General features: G+C 45.0%; 1 protein-coding gene across 3 annotated transcripts in view; it reads left to right on the top strand.

Annotated features, from left to right (window-relative positions):
- The window catches only part of PRXL2A (peroxiredoxin like 2A), a 304,325-nt gene extending 280,948 nt beyond the window's left edge, over nt 1-23,377 (top strand). For all 3 annotated transcript variants that reach the window (XM_086921994.1, XM_086921995.1, XM_086921993.1), the window contains exon 6: nt 22,931-23,377. In XM_086921994.1, the coding sequence (XP_086778120.1) occupies nt 22,931-23,041 (111 nt within the window). In that variant the 3' untranslated portion in view covers nt 23,042-23,377. The remainder of the gene's footprint in view (nt 1-22,930) is intronic.
- Nucleotides 23,378-23,687: the final 310 nt, after the last annotated feature.

The raw sequence follows: 23,687 nt of genomic DNA, 5'->3' as shown, positions 1-23,687 counted from the left end.
AACTGTAATGGCATTGCCACAAAGTTTCTCCACACTGACAGGATTGCTGAATTTACGCTTTCCTTCTGGACATGAACAGGAGATATTATCCGGACCTAGTCCCTAATCTTGACTTGAACCAATTTGGCATTCGTCCTATTGTCCTGCCATGTTTTCTGCTTCTCTTGAGTGAGCTCCACATTTCTCTTTACCAACTCTATCAGATTCACATTTGCTCCAACTCGACATCCACACAGGTTGGAAACTAGTATTAGTTTTCCTGCCCCTCAGAAGTTCAAATAGAAACATTTTGGTGGTGGAGTGTGGTGTGGTCCTATAACACCATAACATACTATGCACAGCTTTTACCACATCATGTTTTGAGCTTTTGGCCCACCTGATGCACTCCCCCACGAACGTGTTCATCCTCACTATAAGCTGATTGGTTTGAGGGTGATCAAATGAACTTTTGAGATATTTGACTCCACAGTCCCATAGAAAACTCTCCATTTCTTTACACCCAAATTGTGTACCATTATCAGATGCAATGTACTCAGGAAATCCCTCCATTACAAATATTTTCTCTAAGAAAATCAACAATGAAACTAGTATTTGGATCTCTGACCATTTTTAACTCTGGCCACTTTGAACAGTAGTCAACCAAAACCCCTTTAAATATGGACCCTTTAGGTAAAAAAGCATATGCTGCCGTAATATTTATGCCCAGCTTAATCCATGGTCTATCTGGAAAATCAGTAGGCATACGTGGAGGGTTAGAGACCATCAGGCTTTTGTCAGCAGACTTGCATATCTTATCTCAACTTCATCCACCTCAGTGCCCATTCTTGAGCATGATTGACAAATCCGTCTTTTGATAAGTAAAGAAACCAGATGACCCATGTGAGCATTTGCAATAATACTACCTCTCATGGTGTGTGGAGGAATCAACTTGTCTGACCTTAATACAAGACCATCCTCAACATATATTTCATCACTCACGTTGCAATATGGCTGTAACAATGGTGAGAGAACTTTCTCCCTAGGCCAACCTTCCTTGACTAGGTCTATGATTTGTTGCAAACTTTGTTTCCTGGCATGACTTCCTTCCAGGCTTCCTCGAAGCAGAATCATCTACTCTGGAATTTCAAGTGAAGCTACTAGACAACCCTCAAAATCTTCATCTAAAAAATTGGACAGTTTCACATCTACATCAGTATCCTCTTCACATTTACAAGGAAAATGAGAAAGAAAATCTGCTCTTCTGTTCCTTCCCCCCAGGAATATGGGCAAAAAAAATAGTATTGCATCAATTTAGAAGACAACCTTAAAAAATGTGGAGAGCAACACTTGCTACCACCACCACAATGTTTACTAAACGCTTATGATCTGTTTGGAACTTAAAGTGTCTTCGCCACATGTAGGTGCAAAACTTCGCAATTGCACAGCAACAGGCCAACAGTTCTCTCTTAATCATAGAATATTGCAATTCCTTCTTACCCCAGTATTGGAACTTTCATAGATTCCCATAGCTTGTATCCTTCCCCGTCGTCGGAATGGGAGCCTCCGTAAATAGAAAATACCATAGCAGTAGGTACAAAAGAGAAAGAAAGGCCTAGGCCTCCCTCATCTCATTTTGTAGCTTATCCACCTCTTTTTGTGAAAGAGACCAAAAACTTGCAACAACCAATCAGATTAGCCTCACCCCATAGAACTCTCCTGAGAGAACCTCAGAGCCTCAGATTTTCTACCGCACGTTGTGCTTAGGGAGTCTCCACTGAGTTTCCTGTCAGATTTCTCAACAACCCTTGGGTTTCTACTATATTCTCTTCAGAATGTCTGATAAAGAAAAGAAAGTTTTATTTAAGGCCTGTGCTACTTGCTCTAAAAAAAAACTTTATGTTGAAGACAAGCATAAGGATTGTATTTATTGCTTGTACCCGGATCACAAGGCCACGGATTGTAAGATTTGCAGGACCTTTTCTACTAAGATCCTGAGAGACAGGGAAGGACGACTTTTGACCTGGTTACAGAAGATGAAGTCAAGGAAAGAAGTAATATCAAGTGACAGTGAAGATTCCTCCTCCGCAACATCTTCAAGTAGGTCTAAGAAGAGGGGTAGGTCTTCCCCGTCCACTTCAACTGAACCTCCTGCTAAAGCCTCTCAAAAGACCTCTGATAGGTCTAGCATGCCCAGTCCCAAGAAATCTCCTCACCGAGGTGTAAAGGAGAGGGAGGGACTTGTTCCTGAGGTACTTCCATCTCAGAAGGTGATTCTTGGACCTTCTATTGCCTCTCCACCAACTGAAAAGGCTAAACTTTTCAAGAAACCTGCATCTGTACCTCAGGAGGGTAAATCGGAGAAGAAAACCCGTTCGTCAACGACGATCATTCCAGGTACCTGGACGACGACAACTTAAAGCCACCAGACGTCGACTTCGGCTCCGTCGACGGTTCCATCGTCGAGAGCTTCGGCGTCGACAGTGGCGTTGACGATGCTAACCTCGACGACGCCGAAGGTGATGGCGATGATGGTGCTGACGTCTAGTTCGTCGACGGTTCCATCAACGAACACTCGACTGTCGACGATGATCCTTCCACCGATGACGACGCATTCTACAATGATAATTCCTTCGACGACGAGGACTCCGTGGACGGTGCAAAAAGTCAAAATCTCTATTAAGTCGCCAAATAACACTGGAGATGACATCACAGCGGAGGGTAAACACCATACCTCCTGCATTACTTTTAGACCAGGAATACTCAGATGAGGATGATAGTCCTTATGGAGATGCATACAGCCCTTCTCAGCTCCAGGTGACGTACCAGGACTCAGATTCTGATGACTATTATGAAGAACAGCAGGAACTCCCCCCTCGGGAGAGACCTCAGGAACAATCACATCAGGGCATGGTTTCTGTGCCTTCCTTCCTGATAAGTGACTTTCAGATCATGTTGATGGATTGTAGGAGGAGATTTCCATTGCAACCCTCTGAAACCATGCAACCACCTCCACCACCACTGCCACTGCCTCCTCCGTCAACTTCTACGGTTCAACCACCAGAACCAGAACCTTTGGAGGAACGACAGAATGTCTTCACAGGGAAGGAGAATGATGATTCCTCAGATGATGAACGGAATGTGAGAAATGCCCCAAATCCGGATAGAGAATGGGACGACTATATCATACCATATCCCTCTTCGCCTTTACCGGATCCTGTGGATTCTCCTCCAGCAGACATTGGAGGTTTCCATAATCCTATGGAGAGAGCTTCAAGGAGATTTGGTCTTCCCTTTCCGGTAGTTCAATCGGACTGTTTTCTCTAGGATTTCAAAGAGCCTTACAGAAAATCCATCTGCTCTATTCCCATTATAGAGCACCTATGGAGTGAAGGAATGAATGTAATGCAGTCTTCAGCAACTGTTATCCCTGTTCTACCGCGACTGGAGAAGAAATATAAGGCTCCTGATGGTAGTCCCACTTGCCTGGTTGGCCAACCGAGGCCGGACTCCGTCATCTCCCAGGCGGCTCTAAGAAAATCAAAGAACCCATCGGCCCCTCTTACAACACCGCCAGATAGAGAGGGCAGACGCCTGGACAAAGTGGGCAAGAGATTCTCCTCTATGTCCAGCCTCCTGGTTCGAGCCTCCGATGCACTTGCAATTTTGGGACGATATGATCGCCAAATGTGGTCGGATTTGTCTCCTTTTGTGGCTCAGCTGCCGGACAGTTCCAAAGCTAATGCTAAGAAGATCCTTGAGGAGGGGGAGCGATCCTCCTCAGAGATTATTGATTGTGCCATGGACATTGCCACAACTGCTTTTTGTGCCTTGGCAGGTTCGGCTGTCCGTCGGAGACAAGGCTGGCTTCGGGCTACCTGGTTTCGCCCTGGCTCACTGGTTAGAGGCGGCAGACCCGAGAGCAGAGGACGGCCCGGGACCAGGGCTCGATTCCCGGTGCGGCAGGTTTCTGGACCAGGGTCAGCGGACTCGATAATTCTCTCGCCTCGTGCCCACTCTGATCAGCGTTCACACTCGGCAACTCCGGGCATTAGCTTGCCTCATCTTCACTAACGGCCCCACCAGACTGCCGGGGATGCCTGGTCTCACCCTGGAGATACCCATTAAGGGACCATCTCTCAGGGAAGCCAGGAAGGGTTTCGCAGCGGTCGAAGCGTCTTGGGACCCTCCGGGTAAGTAGTGCGCTATATAAATGCCTATACATTTACATTTACATTTACATTTTGGATTTACCGTTTGATGGAGACATACTTTTTGGTAAGCATATAGATGACGCTTCACGAGACATCAAGAAGGACACAGAAACGGCAAGGTCCTTGGGCACGTTACAGTATCGCAAGGTGCCTTTCTGAGGAGCAAAAGGTAAAGGTTTTTCTACCTACAGAGGAGGATACCAACAACGTTACTCTTCCTACTCACAATCCTGGCAGTCTTACAAACCTCAATACTCTCAGCGCCAAGGCCAGTCGCCGTCTTTCTCTCGCCAACCTACAAGAGGTCTACAGGGGCGTCAGGGGAGAGATTCTTCTAAACACCAATAGCAGCTTCTCGGCTCTGCCTACTGTCCTCCACCCCCGGTAACATCAGTGGGGGGCAGGATTCCACACTGTCTATGCAGCTGGAAGATCATAAGATCAGATCAGTGGGTCCTCAATATCATTCAGTTTGGCCACACATTGGAGTTTCCACACCTCCCACCTTCCAGAGCCCATCACGCCACTGAATCAAAACATCTACATCTTCTACGTCTTGAAGCTCATCAACTGCTCATCAAGGGAGCGATAGTGCCTGTACCTCTATCTCAACGAGGAGAAGGGTTCTATTCCAGGTTTTTCCTGGTTCGCAAGACAGAAGAGAAATGGCGCCCAATTTTAGACCTGAGGGAGCTCAACACTTATCTCATGAAATTATCGTTCTGGATGATATCTCTTCACGATATTTCGCACCTTCTCAATCCAGGAGATTACATTGCAACTCTGGATCTCGAAGACGCATACTTTCACGTCCCGATCCACCCAGCTCAGACTATTTTTATGCTTCACAGTAGCCAAGAGCCATTTTCAATTCAAAGTCCTGCTTTTCGGGCTCAGATCTGCTCCGCAGATATTCACAAAGGTTTTGGCCCCTATGGCAGCGTTTTTCAGAAAGCAGTCTCTACAGGTTTTTCCATACCTAGACGATTGGTTGATAAAGGCTCCATCTTCTCAAGCAACTTCAAGAGCAGTCAAAAGTTGCATTCGACTTTCATCTGAGTAGTCAACTCAACAAGGACAAATCGGTCCTTCTCCCATCCAGATCGGCCAAATTCCAAGGGTCCATTCTGGATACAAGATGCTGCAAGGCTTCCCCATCGGAAGAAAGACAAAAAAGGCTCATTCTCTCTGCTCGTCAATTGCAAAGAAGACTATCTCTATCGGTCCGTCTATACATGTCGCTCCTAGGATCGATTTCATCCTGCATACCCTTAATTCCACATTGCAGACTGCGTATGCGCCCGTTACAGGAGCAACTAGACAGGCAATTGCGCCAGGCGGAGGGCGCGTTCGACGACAAAATAGTGGTCACACCTCTCATGAGGAAAGCAGCCATTTGGTGGACACAATGGCCATGCACTACGTGAACAAACAAGGCAGAACCAGATCTCGTTCTTTCAAAGGAGTCCCAAGAGATATGGGAATGGGCAATTCTGCACCGGGTTTTTCTCTCAGCAGAACATCTCCCAGGTACCCTTAACACAATAGCGGATACTTTGAGTCATCTGAAATCATTCTGTCACGAGTGGGAACTGGTGTAATAATGTAAATACTCTAGGGCTACTTCAGATCATTAAATCCCTCAAACCATTATGAGGAAAAGAAAAAAACAATAGTGACACTAAAGAGTTAGAAAAATATAACAAGATTTATTTATTAGTTAGCTTTTTGTCTTTTTTTGGTTCATTATGAAAAAATATATTAGAAACAGAAAAAATTCATACAGAGACTAAACATTGTACACAACATTCTGATCACATTCATTCTCAACCACACACATACTACATACACATACTCATATTGATATGTATATATGGTCTTTGTATCAGATTTGATGGAATTTGTTTAGGATGTAATGAAAAAACAGTAGCAGCATCTTGATGAATGATGAGCTCTTTTAGGTGGTTTCAAAACTGACTATGCACGTTTTGACAGAAACACTGTCTTCATCAGGAGTTCCACCTCAGAATGTGGTGCTCATAGAAAGGACAGTTAATGTCCCTGAATAGAAGATGGATAAAAAGTGATCTCCAGAATGAATATTCAAATCTGTCCAGCATATATATGCGCAGATCAGTGTGCTGTTTTCAATAATACAGGTCCAAGGAAGATCTTAAATCGTCAAGGATTTATATTAGTCACCCAGACGGTTTCTATTTGTTTCTAAAGCTTGTGTAAAGGTGACATTTCACAGAACGAAATGATTAATATGGTAACCGATTCCTCAAAGAAGAAGGCTCTGCTGGATAGCAAGTATCCAAGACGGGGCGTACGCGCTGCAAGTCCTTCAAGTTAAAATAGGATACAATTCCGATGAACTAAAAAGGTATTCGCAGCTCCGTACTTGATGTGGCAGACATCCGATGGAGCTGAGATAACGCCGATAGGAAACAAGTGGGAACTAGATCAGGACACTCTCTACGGGGTCTTCGCATGTTGGGTCACTCCGTCCATAGACCTATTCGCAACCCCAGACAACAGGAAATGCTGGTTCTATGCAAGCAGGGATCACCATTGCAGCTCTTTGGGGAATGCTCTTTCGATACCCTGGTCAGGCGCATTTGTTTACGCCTTTCCTCCAATTCCCCTGATTCCGAGGCTACTCCGGAAACTCAAGACGGAACCCTGCAGAATGATTTTGATCGCACCAGCGTGGCCCCATCAATTCTGGTTCACAGAGCTTCTCCTGCTCTCTCAAGATCAGCCAATTCACCTACCGCCCATTCCATCTCTATTGACAATGTCCCAGGGCCAAGTGTTGCATCCAGACCCGAGCTCTCAAGTTGACAGCGTGGCTCCTGAGCACTGGAAATTCCAGAATTTAAATATCCCTCAGGGGTGTAAAGAGATATTATCTCATGCCTGCACACCAAGTACAAATAAGACCTATTGCGCGAAATGGAAACATTTCTGCTTATGGTGCCACCAACAGAACCTCCATCCGTTCTCTTCTGCTCCTCACCAGATATTGCCTTACATTCTTTCTCTAGCCAAGTCAGGCCTGGCACATTCCTCCAGCAAGGTACACCTGGCGGCTATCTCTAGATTCCGGCGGACAGCCTCAGGTCCTTCTCTCTGGTCCGCTAGGATCGTCAAACAATTCCTGAAAGGTCTTTTCAGGGTTTTCCCTCCAGTTCGGCCTCCTCCTCCAATGTGGCAACTCAATTTGGTTCTGGCTCATCTCATGAGACCTCCATTGAGTCTATTCAGAGCGGATCTAAAGTTTCTATCATGGAAGGTGGCTCTCCTTTTAGCCCTGACGTCGGCTAGAAGAGTTGGGGAGCTGCAAGCTCTTATCATTATGGAACCCTTTTTACAGTTCAAAAAAGACACTCTAATCCGACGAACAAATCCGAAATTCATTCCACAGGTCCCTTTGGATTTCCATTTTAACGAGCCTGTAGTTCTGAAGTCTTTTTTCCCTCGACCTACATCTCCAGCAGAAAGGTCTCTGCATTACTTGGATGTCCAAAGATGTCTGAAATTTTATCTTGAACGCACAAAGGATTTCAGGGGATCTTCACAACTGTTTGTTGCTTATAGTGCTCAGTGGAAAGGTTTTCCTCTTTCAAAACGAGGGATCTCACGTTGGATTTCCAGTGCAATTCATTAATGCCACCAGGCGGCGGGTAAGCCGCTAGAAAGACATATCTGATAATGTTTACTGACTACTGTTTCAATGGCTATTTGCTTCTTATAACAGTACAGATACTAAAGGTATTTCGATGCTTATGTCACAAAATGTGCTTTTATTGCTTACTGCTAGCTATTCTGATACAAGCTCTGGGAATCTATAAAAGTTCCAATACTGGGGCAAGAAAACAAGTTACTTACCTGTAACTTTGGTTCCCCACTATTGGTAACTTTCATAGATTCCCATGCGCCCACCCTCCTCCCCTGGGAAAGCTCAGCCTTCAGCAGAGGTGGTTACTGTTACACAGCGGCTATGAAAATCTGAGGCTCTGAGGTTCTCTGAGGAGGGTTCTATGGGGTGATGCTAATCTGATTGGTTGTTGCAAGTTTTTGGTCTCTTTTACAAAAAGAGGTGGATATGCTACAAAATGAGATGATCAAAAACCACCACTGGGTCTGGGCCCCCAACAGCAAGGCTGAGCCACGAAATACCAATGAACAACAAAGTGCCAATGCCGTCACAATTTTCCTTCCTAAATCATATACCCATACGAATTATTCACTATGGTAGAATGCCATACTGGTGTCAAGAATCAATCTTTTTATTTTCTTTTGAATTTTTCTTTTTCAAGGATTATTGGTTATTATTTCACCAATTTGTCAAAACATCACAAGACCTCAACATATACATATATATACAATATTCACAAAACTCTTTTATACAATATCAATAATGTACCAATTAGCATAAATTATTCATAAACACTCATACCCTCATTCATTCACATCCATACATGTCATCATATATTTACACAAAAACCTGGAATCAAAAATATTCACAGTAAGCCATATACAAAAATTGTTATAAATGATGAGACTTTTTCAAAAGTTTTTAACTACTCCTCCTTTTTTGATGGCAAAAAGTTGTCTACACGTTTCGAACTCACACCATTCGCGGAGTTCTCATCAGGACAAATAACTCTGAGTCACTCCCAGGAACCTTGGCGGAACCGGAAGTATGGCGGAAATTGATTCCCGACGCTGAAACGGACAACAGCAACACGCTCCGATTAACACGGAGACCGGTGGTCCCCTCCGGCGTCCGTAGAGATCACGGAACCAGCGCTGGCATTTAACACAGCACCGACCAACCAAGCGGGTGATTTCTGCAAACACGTTGCTACCAGAGAAAACCCACATCCTGTGAAACACCCCAAGGGAACTGCGTATCCGGGGTACATCTAACACTTGACCTCCACTATAGATAAAAATTGATGGTTATATTGGATTAAGTGTCTTCGATGGGTGATTTTTTCTAACCCCAGTTAACTCCAAAAACTTAGAGTTATTTGTCCTGATGAGAACTCCGCGAATGGTGTGAGTTCGAAATGTGTAGACAACTTTTTGCCATTAAAAAAGGAGGAGTAGTTAAAAACTTTTGAAAAAGTCTTATCATTTATAACAATTTTTGTATATGGCTTACTGTGAATATTTTTGATTCCAGGTTATTGTGTAAATATATGATGACATGTATGGATGTGAATGAATGAGGGTATGAGTGTTTATGAATAATTTATGCTAATTGGTACATTATTGATATTGTATAAAAGAGTTTTGTGAATATTGTATATATATGTATATGTTGAGGTCTTGTGATGTTTTGACAAATTGGTGAAATAATAACCAATAATCCTTGAAAAAGAAAAATTCAAAAGAAAAATAAAAAGATTGATTCTTGACACCAGTATGGCATTCTACCATAGTGAATAATTTGTATGGGTATATGATTTAGGGAGGAAAATTGTGACGGCATTGGCACTTTGTTGTTCATTACAAAATGAGATGAGGCCTAGGCCTTTATTTCTCTTTTGTACCTACTGCTATGGTATTTTCTATTTACAGAGGCTCCCATTCTGACGACGGGGAATGATACAAGCTATGGTAATCTATAAAAGTTACCAATACTGGGGAACCAAAGTTACAGGTAAGTAACTTGTGTTCTTCCTAAGAGCCCTAGAAGCAAAAGCGATAGTGAATTCCTTGTTTCCATTAAATCTGTGTAAGCGTAGCCCCAAGCCCAACTTGACTGGCATCAACCGTTATGCAACAAGAAAACTCGGTTTATAGGGTTTGAGAGCTTCACTTTGTCTCAATAAAATCATAATCTGTTGAAACGCCAGATCACACTTCTTAAACCACACACATTTGGTGCCTTTTTAGAAGATCACCTATGGTTCTTACATTGGAAGCAACATTAGAAATTAAACATGAATAAAACTCGCACACGCCCAAAAAAGATTTTACCCCTGCCCTGTTAGAGGGAGGTGGAACTCCAAATATGGAATTAACTAAACCCGGTCTAGAACCCTGGCAGTCCTTAGAAATGACCTGACCCAGATACTCCACCTCATTGCATAGAAAGTTGCATTTTTCCTTCTTCAATGCCACGCCTTAATTCTCACTCGTCAGCAGGCTAGATTTGGTCAAACAGTATTATGAACTCTGTTTCAGGCAGCTATATCATCCACTGACCCACCACAGGTTAGGGAAGTAGTGCTTCATAGTCTATGTAGAGCATGCGTATCTACATCCACACCTGCTATGAACAGAATAAGTTACTTACTCTGTGAGCATCTGTTCATAGCTTGTAGTTCTGTAGATTCACATGTGCCCACCCTTGTACCCGGGTCAATGTCTTGTTTGCACATCTCTCTAATATAAAGTATATATTTCATCTTTAAAAAATATTGCATGGTAACAACTTTCTTGTTATCACCTATTCTATACTTACACTCACCTGCTGTTCAGAAAACAATCCAACAATGGAGTGTGTTGCCATTCTTGTAAGGGAGGAGTCTCGGCATACCTGGTCACTCGAAAGAACGTTTTCGAAGAAAAACAATTTACAATGTCGAAGCCCAACACTAGATGGCAGAAGCGATCACTTTCCAAAGACATGCTGATATTGACACGCACATCCAAAATATTTGACGTTAGCAGAGTGGCTCCTGGGTTGTTAAAATGTCTTCACTTACAGGTACCCAAAACATGTATGAGTGTTTAAAGGGGTACCAAAAAGCCTTCAACTAGAAAGCGTTATGATGCGAAATGGGCAACATTTATTAACTGGTGCAATAATTTCAAGGTTAATAATAGACCGTCATATTATAATAAATAATGGATTTATGTATGTGCAGACTAAACTGTGCTTCATTAAAAAATGCATTTGCCAGCTAAAGTTGCAAACAATGAGGTGATGAGCCAAAAACATTGCTTCTCTTTACCAGTTTTTACACGATTTCCGACAGGAGCTAAAAATATTATCCACCACATGGGGTGCCAGCACCAAAGTGGAATTTAAACCTAGTTCTAGAAGGTTTCACCAAACTGCCTTTTCAAGCTATGCATAAACACATTCCTAATAGAGACTTCTAACCACATATTCCGCACCTTGTGAATTTTCCTAAGCTTCATACTGGATAAAGAAAATTTTCATAGCAACTCCCTTGCACATCGGTTGGTTCTCTTCCGCCCCAGGTGTGATGTCGAGGGCCACTATATCTTCCACATCCAATCACTGACGTTGGTTCTTTTCTTTATGCGCTTTCTGTCTGACTGACCCAGAGCACGCTCCCTTGAGTTTATCAAACTGGACGGAAATTGACAGAATTTTCTGTTACAATTTATCCTGGGTGCAATGTCCGAAGGCCACAGGATTCAAGCAGTGTAAAGATTGCCACACACAGATGTTGGTGACGGATTCCCAGTGTCTGGGCTCCAAACACGACTCTGTGTTCTACGACAAGTGTGCCAAGATTGCCCCTAAGGCCATCCGTGCCCACAAAGCTAAACTCTACATGCGGTGCATCGTCGGAAGTCCAAGAAGGCCTGTTCCCGGTTGGAGACTAGAGCACAGACCTCCCACTACTCCCGGTGCTGTTTATCATCCTAGTCCGGCTCATTCAGGTAAATCAGAGGCAAGCAAAACAAATCATAGGAGGTCCAGACACAGCTCCCATTTGTTTCAACGCTACCACCACTCAGTCGCTTGATGTCTTAGTATCTCAATGTTGAAAACACAGTCTCCAAAATAGGTTCCAAACCACCTCCGTATTTGATCAGATTTCCCAGGTCCTGGATCACGCTTGAACAGATTGAGATATTCAGATAGAGTTTGGACCATATTTTTTGGTATCCCTCTTATTGCTCTGGCATGCCTGCAGGCCGCAAGAACCCTAGGTTGCGTCCATTCTGGTTACCACAGATTAGTCTGCCCTCTGTGCCAATTGTACCACTCTACCTTGTTGCGGACCAATTCCGGTTTGATGCCAATTCCTTCTACGGTACCACTTTCCACACCTCAGCCCCAAGCATTTTTTGTTGACTCCAGAGAGAGAGGCAATAATCCTTGCGGACTCAGAAGCAGCATTTTCTTGCGTTGCCTCTTTTGTTTCCTGGTGCTGAAAAATGATAGAGCTTTATCCCACCCTAGATCTGCACCCCTGTACTACTTCTTCACGAAGGACAATTTCAAAATGCTCACCCTGTTTAAAGTTCTGTTCGCCTTTAATCCAGGAGTCTGGATGGTGGGGATGGATTTGCAGGACACCTGTGTCCATATCCTCATTCTGCAGTCTCACAGATGTAACCTATGGTTTCAGGTAGGCCTAGAGCCCTCTCACTTTCAGCCTTACCCAGTGCACGTCAGGCGTTGACAAACATATGTTCGCAGTTCATCTGCAGTTGTTGGGCATACCAGTTGTCCCATAACTCAATGGACTGGTTGCTGTTGAAGGCAGGCTAGCCTCTAAAAGTCTTAACGCACCTCCAGACAAGGCAGGCCTGTTGAGATTGTTGGGCTTTATTATCAACTTGCCAAAGTCACACCTTACGTGTTCACAACAGCTCCACTTCATCAGAGTCATCGTGAATACAGTTCTCTTTCGAGCCTTCATTCCGCCTGAATGAGTCCGGGACATTTGAGCTATGATCCAGATGTTTTAACCTTTGACCTGGGTCCGAGAGAGAGAGGCTCTGAGGCTTCTTGGCCTCCTGCATCCTGCTAGTGGACCACACTAGGTGGCGGTATTCACCTGTTACAACGCATTTTTTACAACGCACTACCACTACAACGCAGGCATTACAACGCATACCATTACAACGCATTGCGCTGGGGGGCGCTCTAGGATAGGGAATAAGTATAATTTACTATCCAACACCTTCCCTAGGGTCCACGGGGACTGGAGTTAGAATAGTAAATTATACTTACCACTATCCAGCACCTCAAAGCGCTATGCGTTGTAACGGTATGCGTTGTAAATACCGCGTTGTAATGGTATGCGGAGTAAAAGTATGCGTTGTAACGTCATACATCCTAGGTGGCACATGTGGGCGCCTCAGGGGATCTGAAGTCTCAGTGGGCTCAGCACCAAGGGTACTTTCGGATTCCATCCAGGTATCAGAGGAGATTGAAAAAGATCTGCAGTGGTGGCTGTGACCACAATTGGATCAGCGACAGACCTCTGTCTCTACCCCACATAGAACTAATGGTTGTAATGAATGCTTGGTGTCCGGGTTGGGTAGGTCCTCTGAGAAAGGAGGAGATCAGAGGTCTCTGGTCTAAGATGGATACCAGCCTCCACATCAACTTGTTGTGAGATAAAGGGGAGTCACTTGGAACTGAAATTGTTTCTCCTGACCATCAAAGCGGAACGGGTACACATTCTAACCAATACCATGACTGCCATGTGGTACAACAAAATATTGAGTAGCGTGGGGTCATGGGTCTTGTGCCAGGTGACTCTACATCTTCGGTAGTGACTGAACTTTAAGGGTATCTTTCTGACTGCTCAGCACTTGGAGGATTTTAAATGTCAGTTGACGTTGCCTGATGAATCAAGAATGGCATTTACACTCTGGTGTGGCACAGGGCATCATACACCAATGCTGAGAACCCTGGCTCAACCTATTCACTACCACAGAACATACAGAGTTAAAGCTTTTGCACACTGGAGTGCCCAAATCTGTTCTGCCTTGGAAACTCCTTTCCCCTGGATTGGGGCTTGGAACTCCTGTACACCTTTCAGGCCCTACTTCTCCATCCCAGTGTTTTGAAAAAGATCAAAAAAGACCGGGCACAAATCCTCGTGATGGCTCTGGACCGGGTGAGGAGAGTGTGGTACCCAGAACATTTGTACAAATGTCGTCTGATTTGGCTACCCGTTAAGGAGGACCTCCTGTCGCAGCAGTAGGCCTGAGTTCACCACCCAAGTCTGTTCAATCTACTCCTTCATGCATGGTGATTAAGCAGCAACCGCTTTCGATCGTCTTCCAGAAATGGTTAGTGTCATCCTAGCAGCCAGGAGTCCCACAACCAAAACTGTATACTCAGGGCCCTAGGAAGTTCGTAGTCGAGTGTTCCTCCCATAACATTGAGCAGTAACAGGCACAGTTGTCTGAACTTTTATTGTTGTATCTCTGTCAAGCCCAGTAAGGCCTTGCAGTTAAGAGCTATCTTTCAGCCTTTCTACGGTTGACTAATGACCTGTCCCTTTTCTTTTTTTTGAAAACACATTTTATTGGCTTTATATGGTACCATCTTGGCTACAGCGGTGAATATACATTTAAAATTAAGGATAAAGCAAAAGTCCCGCCTTTGTATACAGAATTAATAACAATACGCATATATAGCAACAACAACTTTGCACCGACAATCCCCTAATCCATGTATGTGAGTGTGTGTATATACGAGTGCCCACCTCGGAAGTGATGGGATAGTTAGTCTGACATGCCATGATTAAGAACAAAAGGGTGGGTTCCCACATCAGGGGGCCTGAGAAGCAGGAAGATCGATGCCCCGATATGTAGCCCATTGGGACCATATTTTCCTGTGTTTCAGGGTACAACCACGAGCCTAGAAATACGCAATTCCTGATTTGCCCTCTGATCCCATCAGTGCTATGTAATCAGAACAATATGGGGTCATACGGGAGATTGCAGGACAATATGTCACCCAAGCAAGACAATACCAATAATGAACCCATGCACAGCTTCTATCTACTGTATTCCTCATTGCCATTACTTCTACCCAGCGAGTGAGTGAACTTCAGCATTTTCCATCCAGCAGTAATGGATTTCCTTCCTCCTGGACAAGCTGGTCCTCCAGACCAAAGCAGAATTCCTGCCAAAGGTAGTCAAGCCATTCCACACAGTGCAATTCATCACCTTGCCGGCTTTTTATACTCCAACTTACCGCTCTAAGGAGGAGGAACTGATTTGACGTCTAAGAGTGCCCTCAGTTTTTACATTGTTTGGACCAAAGACCATTGATTGGATGCTAGCAACTCTTTGTGACCTTCTTTGAAGCAAAAAAGGAGATAGCGTTGCACAAGAGAACCATCTCCTGAAAGCCAAAAAGCATCCCGAAAGGCTTGCAAACATATTCCACCAGAGCAGAAGGTGCTGTTAGTGTGCTGATGCAACATGTGTGCTAGTGCTGTACATCTGCAAGCTGCCATGTGGGAGTCCCTCCACACCTTTTCAAAGCCCTACTGCCTGGACAGCCATGTCCTGTGGGATGGTAACTTTACCTGATCTGTCCTGCAGGATTACTGGTTTGAGCCAATCCACAGACTCTCTACCTGGATAGACACTGCTTTGGTATCAGTACCTTTTTTGGTAGAGAGTCTGTCTAACCGCAGACTCCTCACCAACCCACTCAGCTCCATGTTCTGTGGATTGGACTTTTACAGTCCATTAACTAGATGCCAATCTAGAGATCCATGCAAAAACAACAGTAGATGGACAGAATGCAGAACAATGTCATACATTCACCCCAGTACAGAGATCTTGGCCTAAATCCATCGTTTTTTTTGCACTCCACACCATCCGAGTTCAGACATGGCCATATGCAAATCAGCCTTGACCCTGTGCCTCATGGGAACAGTCCAGCCCGAACTGCCAAGCCATGTCTTCCCTGGACCGGAATCAAGCATCCTAGGACCGGTTTCTGGCTCTCAGCCGTCATCAGCCAGGATAGCTTGACTCCAGTGATGTGGAGAGCACGGGACTCACGTCTCAGCATACCCGTCCCACTCGGGGTGACAAATGCAAAAACAACCGTTAATGGACAGAATGCAGAACAATGTCATACATTCACCCTAGTACAGAGATCTGGGCCTGAATCCATCGTTTTTTTGCACTCCACACCACCCCAGTTCAGACATGGCCATGTGCAAATGAGCCTTGACCCTGTGCCTCATGGGAACAGTCCAGCCCGAACTGCCAAGCCATGTCTTCCCTGGACCGGAATCAAGCATCCTAGGACCGGTTTCTGGCTATCAGCCGTCATCAGCCAGTATAGCTTGACTCCAGTGGTGTGGAGAGCACGGGACTCACGTCTGAGCATACCCGTACCACTCGGGGTGACAAATGCAAAAAACAACAATCTAGAGATCCATGCACCAACATATTCAAATTTCTATGGGCTCAGACGGCGCTGAGAGAGATGCGAAGAAAACTGATGTCGTGCTTGGTGGTGGCGCAGCCATAGTGCCTCTGTGTCACAGCTAGGGCAGGACAGAACTGATGCAGAGTCGTACGACATGTGAGGGAGTTGCTATGAAACATTTCTGGATCCAGTCTGGCGCCTAGGGAAAATCACAAGGTGAGGAATCTGTGGTTAGAATTTCTCCCATAAAGCTGAGAAAGCCTATTTAATTATATACAAAGAAGACTGGAATGATAATGAACCCAAGTTTCATGCTTAAAGTAGATTCGCAGTTTCATATTAATCAAATATAATTCAGCTATTAGACTTTTTCCAAAACCCTTCCAAATAAAGAGAAAGGTCTCTGCACACATTAGATGTAAGAAGAACAATAACGTGTTACTTACAAGAACCAAAAGATATACTCAAGTCAAAGCAATGTATTGTAGCACATGCTCCACAGGTTCACCAGTAGCAGAAGTGACTGTAGCAAGGTGGATTGTGCAAACCATCCAACTATATGATGATTTAGTAAGCAAGTTCCTTCATGTTGACAAAATTGGCCACACTAGTGTTCATGAGCAATGTTTCATTAACACCATTTTTAGACTCCTAATTGCCCTTTTACAAAACATTGATATGTGGATATAAAGTCACACAAACAAGCTCAACTTGGTCAGACCATATTAAAGCATCTAGTTGGCACTACTCATTCTTCAAACTCTTCTCCAGAGAGGAATAATACTGCAAAAGAAATGGATTTATCACATGTAACAATAGTGCTGCTTAGTGTTCCTCTTGTTTTGCCTGTGACCCTCCCAGGCAAGGGGGAGGAGTTGATCATGATGATTCCACCTATGGTCGATCCCCAAAGTAAAAAAGATTTAAATTACAGGATAACAATTCCATACTGAATGGCTGAGTAATGTACTGCATGTGACTGTCAAAGAACGTCAAGCTGCAAGACTATTGTTACAGGCAAGTAACCAATGTTCGAGGCATGTGGGCTGCTGAATTCATATCTGTTCATAAATCGCCGCCTAGTGTTGGGTCCGGATGATTGCACATTGTTGTCCTGGAAGAGTCTTCGAAGTATCACGAGATAGGTGGCTCCTCCCCCGGACTACAGTGCGCATGGGCATCCTCTCCATCCTCAGATTGTTTTTTACCGCCATTGGGTTCGGATGTACTTTTCTTTACTCAAGTTCGGAAACTTTTCTAAAGGCCAAAAGGCCTTCGGGGTCGTCGGTATTGTTTCGATCGGTGCCGAGTTCTTGTTCCAGTTATTCTTAAGCAGGATGTCGAAGAGAGCCGCGTGGCCTTTTCGACACCGGAGGCCGATCGTCGATGGAACGGAGCCCGTTCAAATGATGCCCCCTTTGTAACTCTAAGTACCCGCACATCGATGTACACCCGGTGTGCAACAAGTGCTTATCACCAGAGCACAATGAGGACAACTGTCTAGCTTGTGCTCGATTCAGGTCGAAGAAGACGCCTAGACTCCGACGTGCAGCGAGGCAAACTATGTCAAAGCCAGCGCCGACCCGGTGAATATCTTCGACGAAGAGGACAATGAGGTCGTCGAGACTGAGGATCCAGAACAGCGGTCGGATCCTGGTTCGGAGCATGACTCCAACTATTATGAAGACGACGAAGAGAACGTTGAAGATGAAAACGTCATCGAGGTAAGGGACGACGTATCCCCCATCGGAGCCGTTGATGACCACTCAAGCGATGAACCAGGCCCAACAGTGGGTACCAGGCCCGAAACAGACACTCAAAGACTTCCAAGGGCTCAAGTCGAGGCATCGCCAGAAGGCCTTAGCCAAGATCATGAAGAACATTCTATAGCCCCGCGTCTAGGCCCGGCTAAGAAGATATCACATGAGCCATCGGTCCAACTACTTAAAACAAAACCGAAAGCCATTGAGTCGAAAGCGAAACCGAAACTGCTGAAAACAGTCTTCGGATTGAAAAGCTCGAACCCATCGGAGTCGATGTAGAATCAGGTTTACCATACAAAATCAGCACTACCAGTTCAAGGTACTACCTTTCGGGGTGACAACAGCCCCCAGGGTGTTTACCAAGTGCCTAGCGACGGTAGCGGCGCACCTGAGGAGAAACCATGTCCACGTCTACCCCTATCTGGACGACTGGCTCATCCAAGCAAAGTCAGTCCAGCAATGTGCCTGCCACATGTCTCGCACTATTCACCTCCTGCACAGCCTCGGATTCTCATTAAACTACGCAGTCTCATCTCCAACCCGCTCACGTGCAACGGTACCTAGGAGCTACGATAGACACTCTGGTAGCAAAGGCACAGCCAAACTCGGCAAGAATCAACAGTATTCAATTACTGATTCAGAAATTCAGACCCCAACACTCGCTCCCAGCACGGGTGTTTATGCAGTTGATAGGCATGATGGTCTCCTGCATCTTCATAGTCCCTCACGCAAGACACATGCGTCCGCTTCAGGAGTGCTTAGCACGGTAGTGGAACCAGGCTCAAGGACAATTAAAAGACCTAGTGTTGGTGACCGGTCGCGCATACCACTCTCTGCATTGGTGGAACCCACAAAACCTTTGCAGGGGCAGACTATTCCAAGAGCCTGTACCACAAATAGTGCTGACGACGGACGCATCTCTCCTGGGCTGGGGAGCGCATGTCCTCCATTACACAGTACAGGGACTATGGACGACACAGCAAAAGAAGATGCACATCAACCTGCTGGAACTGATGGCAATCTTCATGGCAATGAAGGCGTTCAAGGTACATTTGTGCAACAAAGTCGTGTTGATCCGGACGGACAACATGACTGCCATGTACTACATACAGAAGCAGGGAGGGACACACTCTCCACAGTTGTCACATCTAGCGCAAAGCATGTGGAAGTGGGCCATTCAGAGGAACATATTCCTCATGGCGGAACACCTCCCAGGCAGGGACAACCAGATGGCGGATCTGCTCAGCAGACACAGCCACCAGATGCACGAGTGGGAGATACATCCCTCAGTGATACAACCGTACTTCCAGCAGTGGGGTCACCCAGAGATAGACCTGTTCGCCACAAGGGAAAACGCAAAATGACAAAGCTTCGCCGCCAGGTTTCCACATCCGCAGTCTCAGGGCAATGCGATATGGATGAACTGGTCAGGCAGGTTTGCGTACGCTTTTCCCCCAGCCCTGCTCATACCACTAGTGGCACGCAAACTGCGACAACACTCCATGACACTCATCCTAGTTGCTCCAACGTGGGCGAGGCAACCATGGTACACCACATTTCTAGAACTTTCCGTGGTGCCTCATCAAAGGCTGCGATTAACACCCAGTCTTTTAACGCAGAGCCATGCAGACATTCAGCACCCAGATCCGCAACAGTTGAACCTTGCGATCTGGCTCCTGAAGTCATTGAGTTTGGTTACCTGAACTTGCCTCCTGACTGTATGAATATTATCAAAGAGGCAAGAAGACCTACAACCAGAGCATGCTATGCGGCGAAGTGGAAACGATTTTTCATCAATTGTACCAATAATGACATAAATCCGCTAGATGCATCTACTCAAAACATCATATGTTACCTGTTACATTTACATAGATGCAATCTAGCCTACAGTTCCATACGTATACATTTAGCTGCGGTGGCAGCTTATCTTCAGAGCAGGCAACACCTTTCACTCTTCAGAGTACCTGCTATTAAAGCTTTTATGGAGGGACTCAAACGAGTTATTCCTCCAAGACACCCACCTTCACCTGTCTGGAACCTCAACGTGGTTCTAACCAGACTGATGGGACCACCTTTTGAACCTCTACACTCATGTGAGATTCAATTCCTAACGTGGAAAGTGGCTTTCTTAGTGGCGATTACATCACTTAGGAGAGTTAGTGAGCTACAAGCCCTAACTATTCAGGAGCCATTCATACAAATTCATGCAAATAGGGTAGTGCTACGTACAAACCCTAAATTTATGCCAAAGGTGGTATCCCAGTTTCACATCAATCAGACTATCGAACTGCCAGTGTTCTTCCCAAATCCAGATTCAGTGACAGAAAGAGCTCTACATACCCTGGATGTTAAAAGAGCTCTCCTGTACTATATAGACAGAACAAAACCTTTCAGGAAAACTAAGCAACTGTTTGTTGCCTTTTCACCACAGCACAAAGGCAACCCCATTTCAAAATCAGGTATAGCCAGATGGATTGTTAAGTGCATACAAATTTGTTATCAGAAAGCTAAACGCACATTAACAGTTCCCCCAAGAGCGCATTCCACATGCAAGTTAGGGGCATCCATGGCTTTCCTGGGAAACATTCCTCTAGAAGACATATGTAGAGCAGCCACATGGACTACCATACATACATTTGCCAAACACTACTGCGTAGATGTACACTCCAAACAGCAAGCAGCTGTAGGACATGCTCTTTTTCAGGCTGCTGCAGCTGGCACGGGCAACCACCGCTAAGGGGGAGACTGCTATACATTCTATGCACAGATATGAATTCAGCCGCCCACATGCCTCGAACGGAATATGCTACTTACCAGTATGCATCTGTTCTTGGCATGTAGGGCTGCTGACATTCATACCGCTCTCCCTCCTCCCCGGTGCCTGTCACAGCTGTAACATTATTCTATAGCATGGACATATCTTACTGTATCATACTCCATCCCTGCCACAATGGCGAAAAACAATCTGAGGATGGAAAGGATGCCCATGCGCACTGTAGTCCGGGGGAGGAGCCACCTATCTCGTGATACTTCGAAGACTCTTCCAGGACAACAATGTGCAATCATCCGGACCCAACACTAGGCGGCGATCTATGCACAGATATGAATGTCAGCAGCCCTACATGCCAAGAACAGATGCATACTGGTAAGTAGCATATTCCTTCTTATTTGTGAAGGAAGGTTGTATTAAAGCTGCACAGACTACCGGTCTGGTATGTGTGAAGAATTGTATACTGCTGCTGCTTGTGTTGTGCCTGTTGATAGTGGGTACTTTTCAGCGCTGACGTTTTTGCCTATACAAATTGCCTTTACTTTCTATTAGTGAAGACTGCACTACGCAGTGCTTAATTTGAGCCGGTGCTCAGCACTGGCACTTAATGGCCAGCACCTTCGCTTATGACAGTCTGCTGCATAGTGGTGCTGTCTGCCTAATTTAGGGAGGAGCAAAACATCAGTTGTTTATTCATTCAAGTTACATTTACTAATACCTCCCTCCCAAGCCAATCTTATAGCTATGGGGACCTGAAAAAAGTATGAATTGTCACACAGGTGATAACAAGAAAGTGGTTACCATGCAATATTTTTAAGGTGAAATGTTTACTTAATATTATGGAGATGTGCAAACTAGACATTGACTTGTGTGTAAAAGAGTGGGGGCATGTACCAGGGTCAGCGGACTCGATAATTCTCTCGCCTCGGTGCCCACTCTGATCAGCGATCACACTCGGCAACTCTGGGCATTAGCTTGCCTCATCTTCACTAACGGCCCCACCAGACCGCCGGGGATGCCTGGTCTCACCCTGGAGATACCCATTAAGGGACCATCTCTCAGGGAAGCCAGGAAGGGTTTCGCAGCGGTCGAAGCGCCTTGGGACCCTACGGGTAAGTAGTGTGCTATATAAATGCCAATACATACAATACATAACCAGATGCTCACAGGGTAAGTAACATATCCAGTTCATAGCATGTGTGGCTATAGATACACATGCTTCGGCTATAAAGCTGTACTTCCCTAACCTGTGGTTGGTCAGTGGATGATGCGGATGACTGAAATAGAGTTCATAATACTGTTTGACCAAATCTAACCTGACGACGAGTGAGAATCAAGTTGTGGTATTGAGAAAGGAAACATTTTAATTTCTCTGCAATGAGGTAGATTATCTGGGTCATGTCATTTCTAAGGACTGCCTTAGTCCTAGACTGGGTTTAGTTGATTCCCTAATTGGAGCTCCACCTTAGTTTATGTGTTCGCTCTGACATTGGCAGCACTGACAGGGGCAACGGCTAATGCAAGCTGCAGTGTCCTTCTGGTGAGGGCCCTGGCACAAATTTTTTGACAAATTAAGAACTGGCACTGCCCCTTCCGTGAGGTACTAGTCTCATCTGTAGGTGAAGCCTCACGGAAGGACTTTACCAATGCTTGTTGTTCATTCTACAGATACCATCCATCGACCACTGTTTAAGCAATGAAGTTGGCTTTGAAAGAGGTTGTTTTTTTTGGGACGTAGTTCTACATCTCTGTAACATCCCTAAGGAGGGTAATGAATCTACTCTGTTTCACCCAAAGGCCGCTGGTCTGAAACTCAGTCACAGGAATTGACTTTACTTTTAATACTTATAGGTAGGAAGACATAGGAGTGTTGCAGCAAGCCTGAGAGTAAAGGTGGGGTTGGGGTTTTACTAAAGAGACCGGATAAAAGTTTTTGACTAGGCAAAATGGAATTTAAATGTTAATTGCATAATCACTTTTCTACCTACAGCCGTCACAAATGTAATCACACTGAACCTGGCCCCTTTGGTTGCTGCTTAATCTCAACTTTTCCCACTCTCTCCAGGGCATCCTGTTGGAGCATCGTGAAATGGAAGCCGGAGACAAAGTCAACGTCACCGCCGTCCTTGAAGCTGCTGGCAAGATACAACAACAGCCGGGAACTCCCAAATTGTAAATCCTTATGTCTAACATTAGGAAACTCAGTCTGTGCAGTACTGCTCTTCTAATCAAATCCTGTATAGTTTAGCAGTTAATGATAAATCGCAGTAGGCTGGAGAAGTAACTTGTTTATGGAGAAGTATGTTGGTGCTGAGGGTCTTCCAGGTACTTCTTTCCCTAGATGCCGGTTCTCTTCCCACTGTACTAATGAAAGCCGAAGTCTAAAAGCTTGAGGACTTCGGCTGGATGATCACAGAGTGAACGAGAAAGGTTGAAAGGGATGCTGGTGCATGGTCGACTCAATGCAAGGCTTCGGAAATCAATGAATGCAAATAAAGATTGTACTTTTAAATATCGTTCTAATAATTTGTTGTCCTTTTATGGAAATGTAATAAAACCAATTAAAGGTCATCTTTCCCCAGTTGAAATATTGCAGTAAAACTAGAATCCTACATTGTTCAAGGCTTGGAATTTTCCCAACTTTTACAGTTAGCTCTGTTTCTAGTGGTCTCTTTTGACATTATCTGACCTCCATCTCCGCACCTAGGAAATGGACATCACCATTACCGCCAGAATCCTCCAAACCCTACTCTGATTCTGACAAGAGCTAAAGACTTCCCTCATCAAATAACACTACATTTTCTATACCCTAAAAAATCTGC

The sequence above is a fragment of the Lissotriton vulgaris genome, chromosome 5 (genome assembly GCF_964263255.1).
Source record: "Lissotriton vulgaris chromosome 5, aLisVul1.2, whole genome shotgun sequence".
Taxonomy (NCBI): Eukaryota; Metazoa; Chordata; class Amphibia; order Caudata; family Salamandridae; genus Lissotriton; species Lissotriton vulgaris.
The sequence above is the reverse complement of the archived record's forward strand: the minus strand, read 5'-3'. Positions and strand labels throughout refer to the sequence as shown.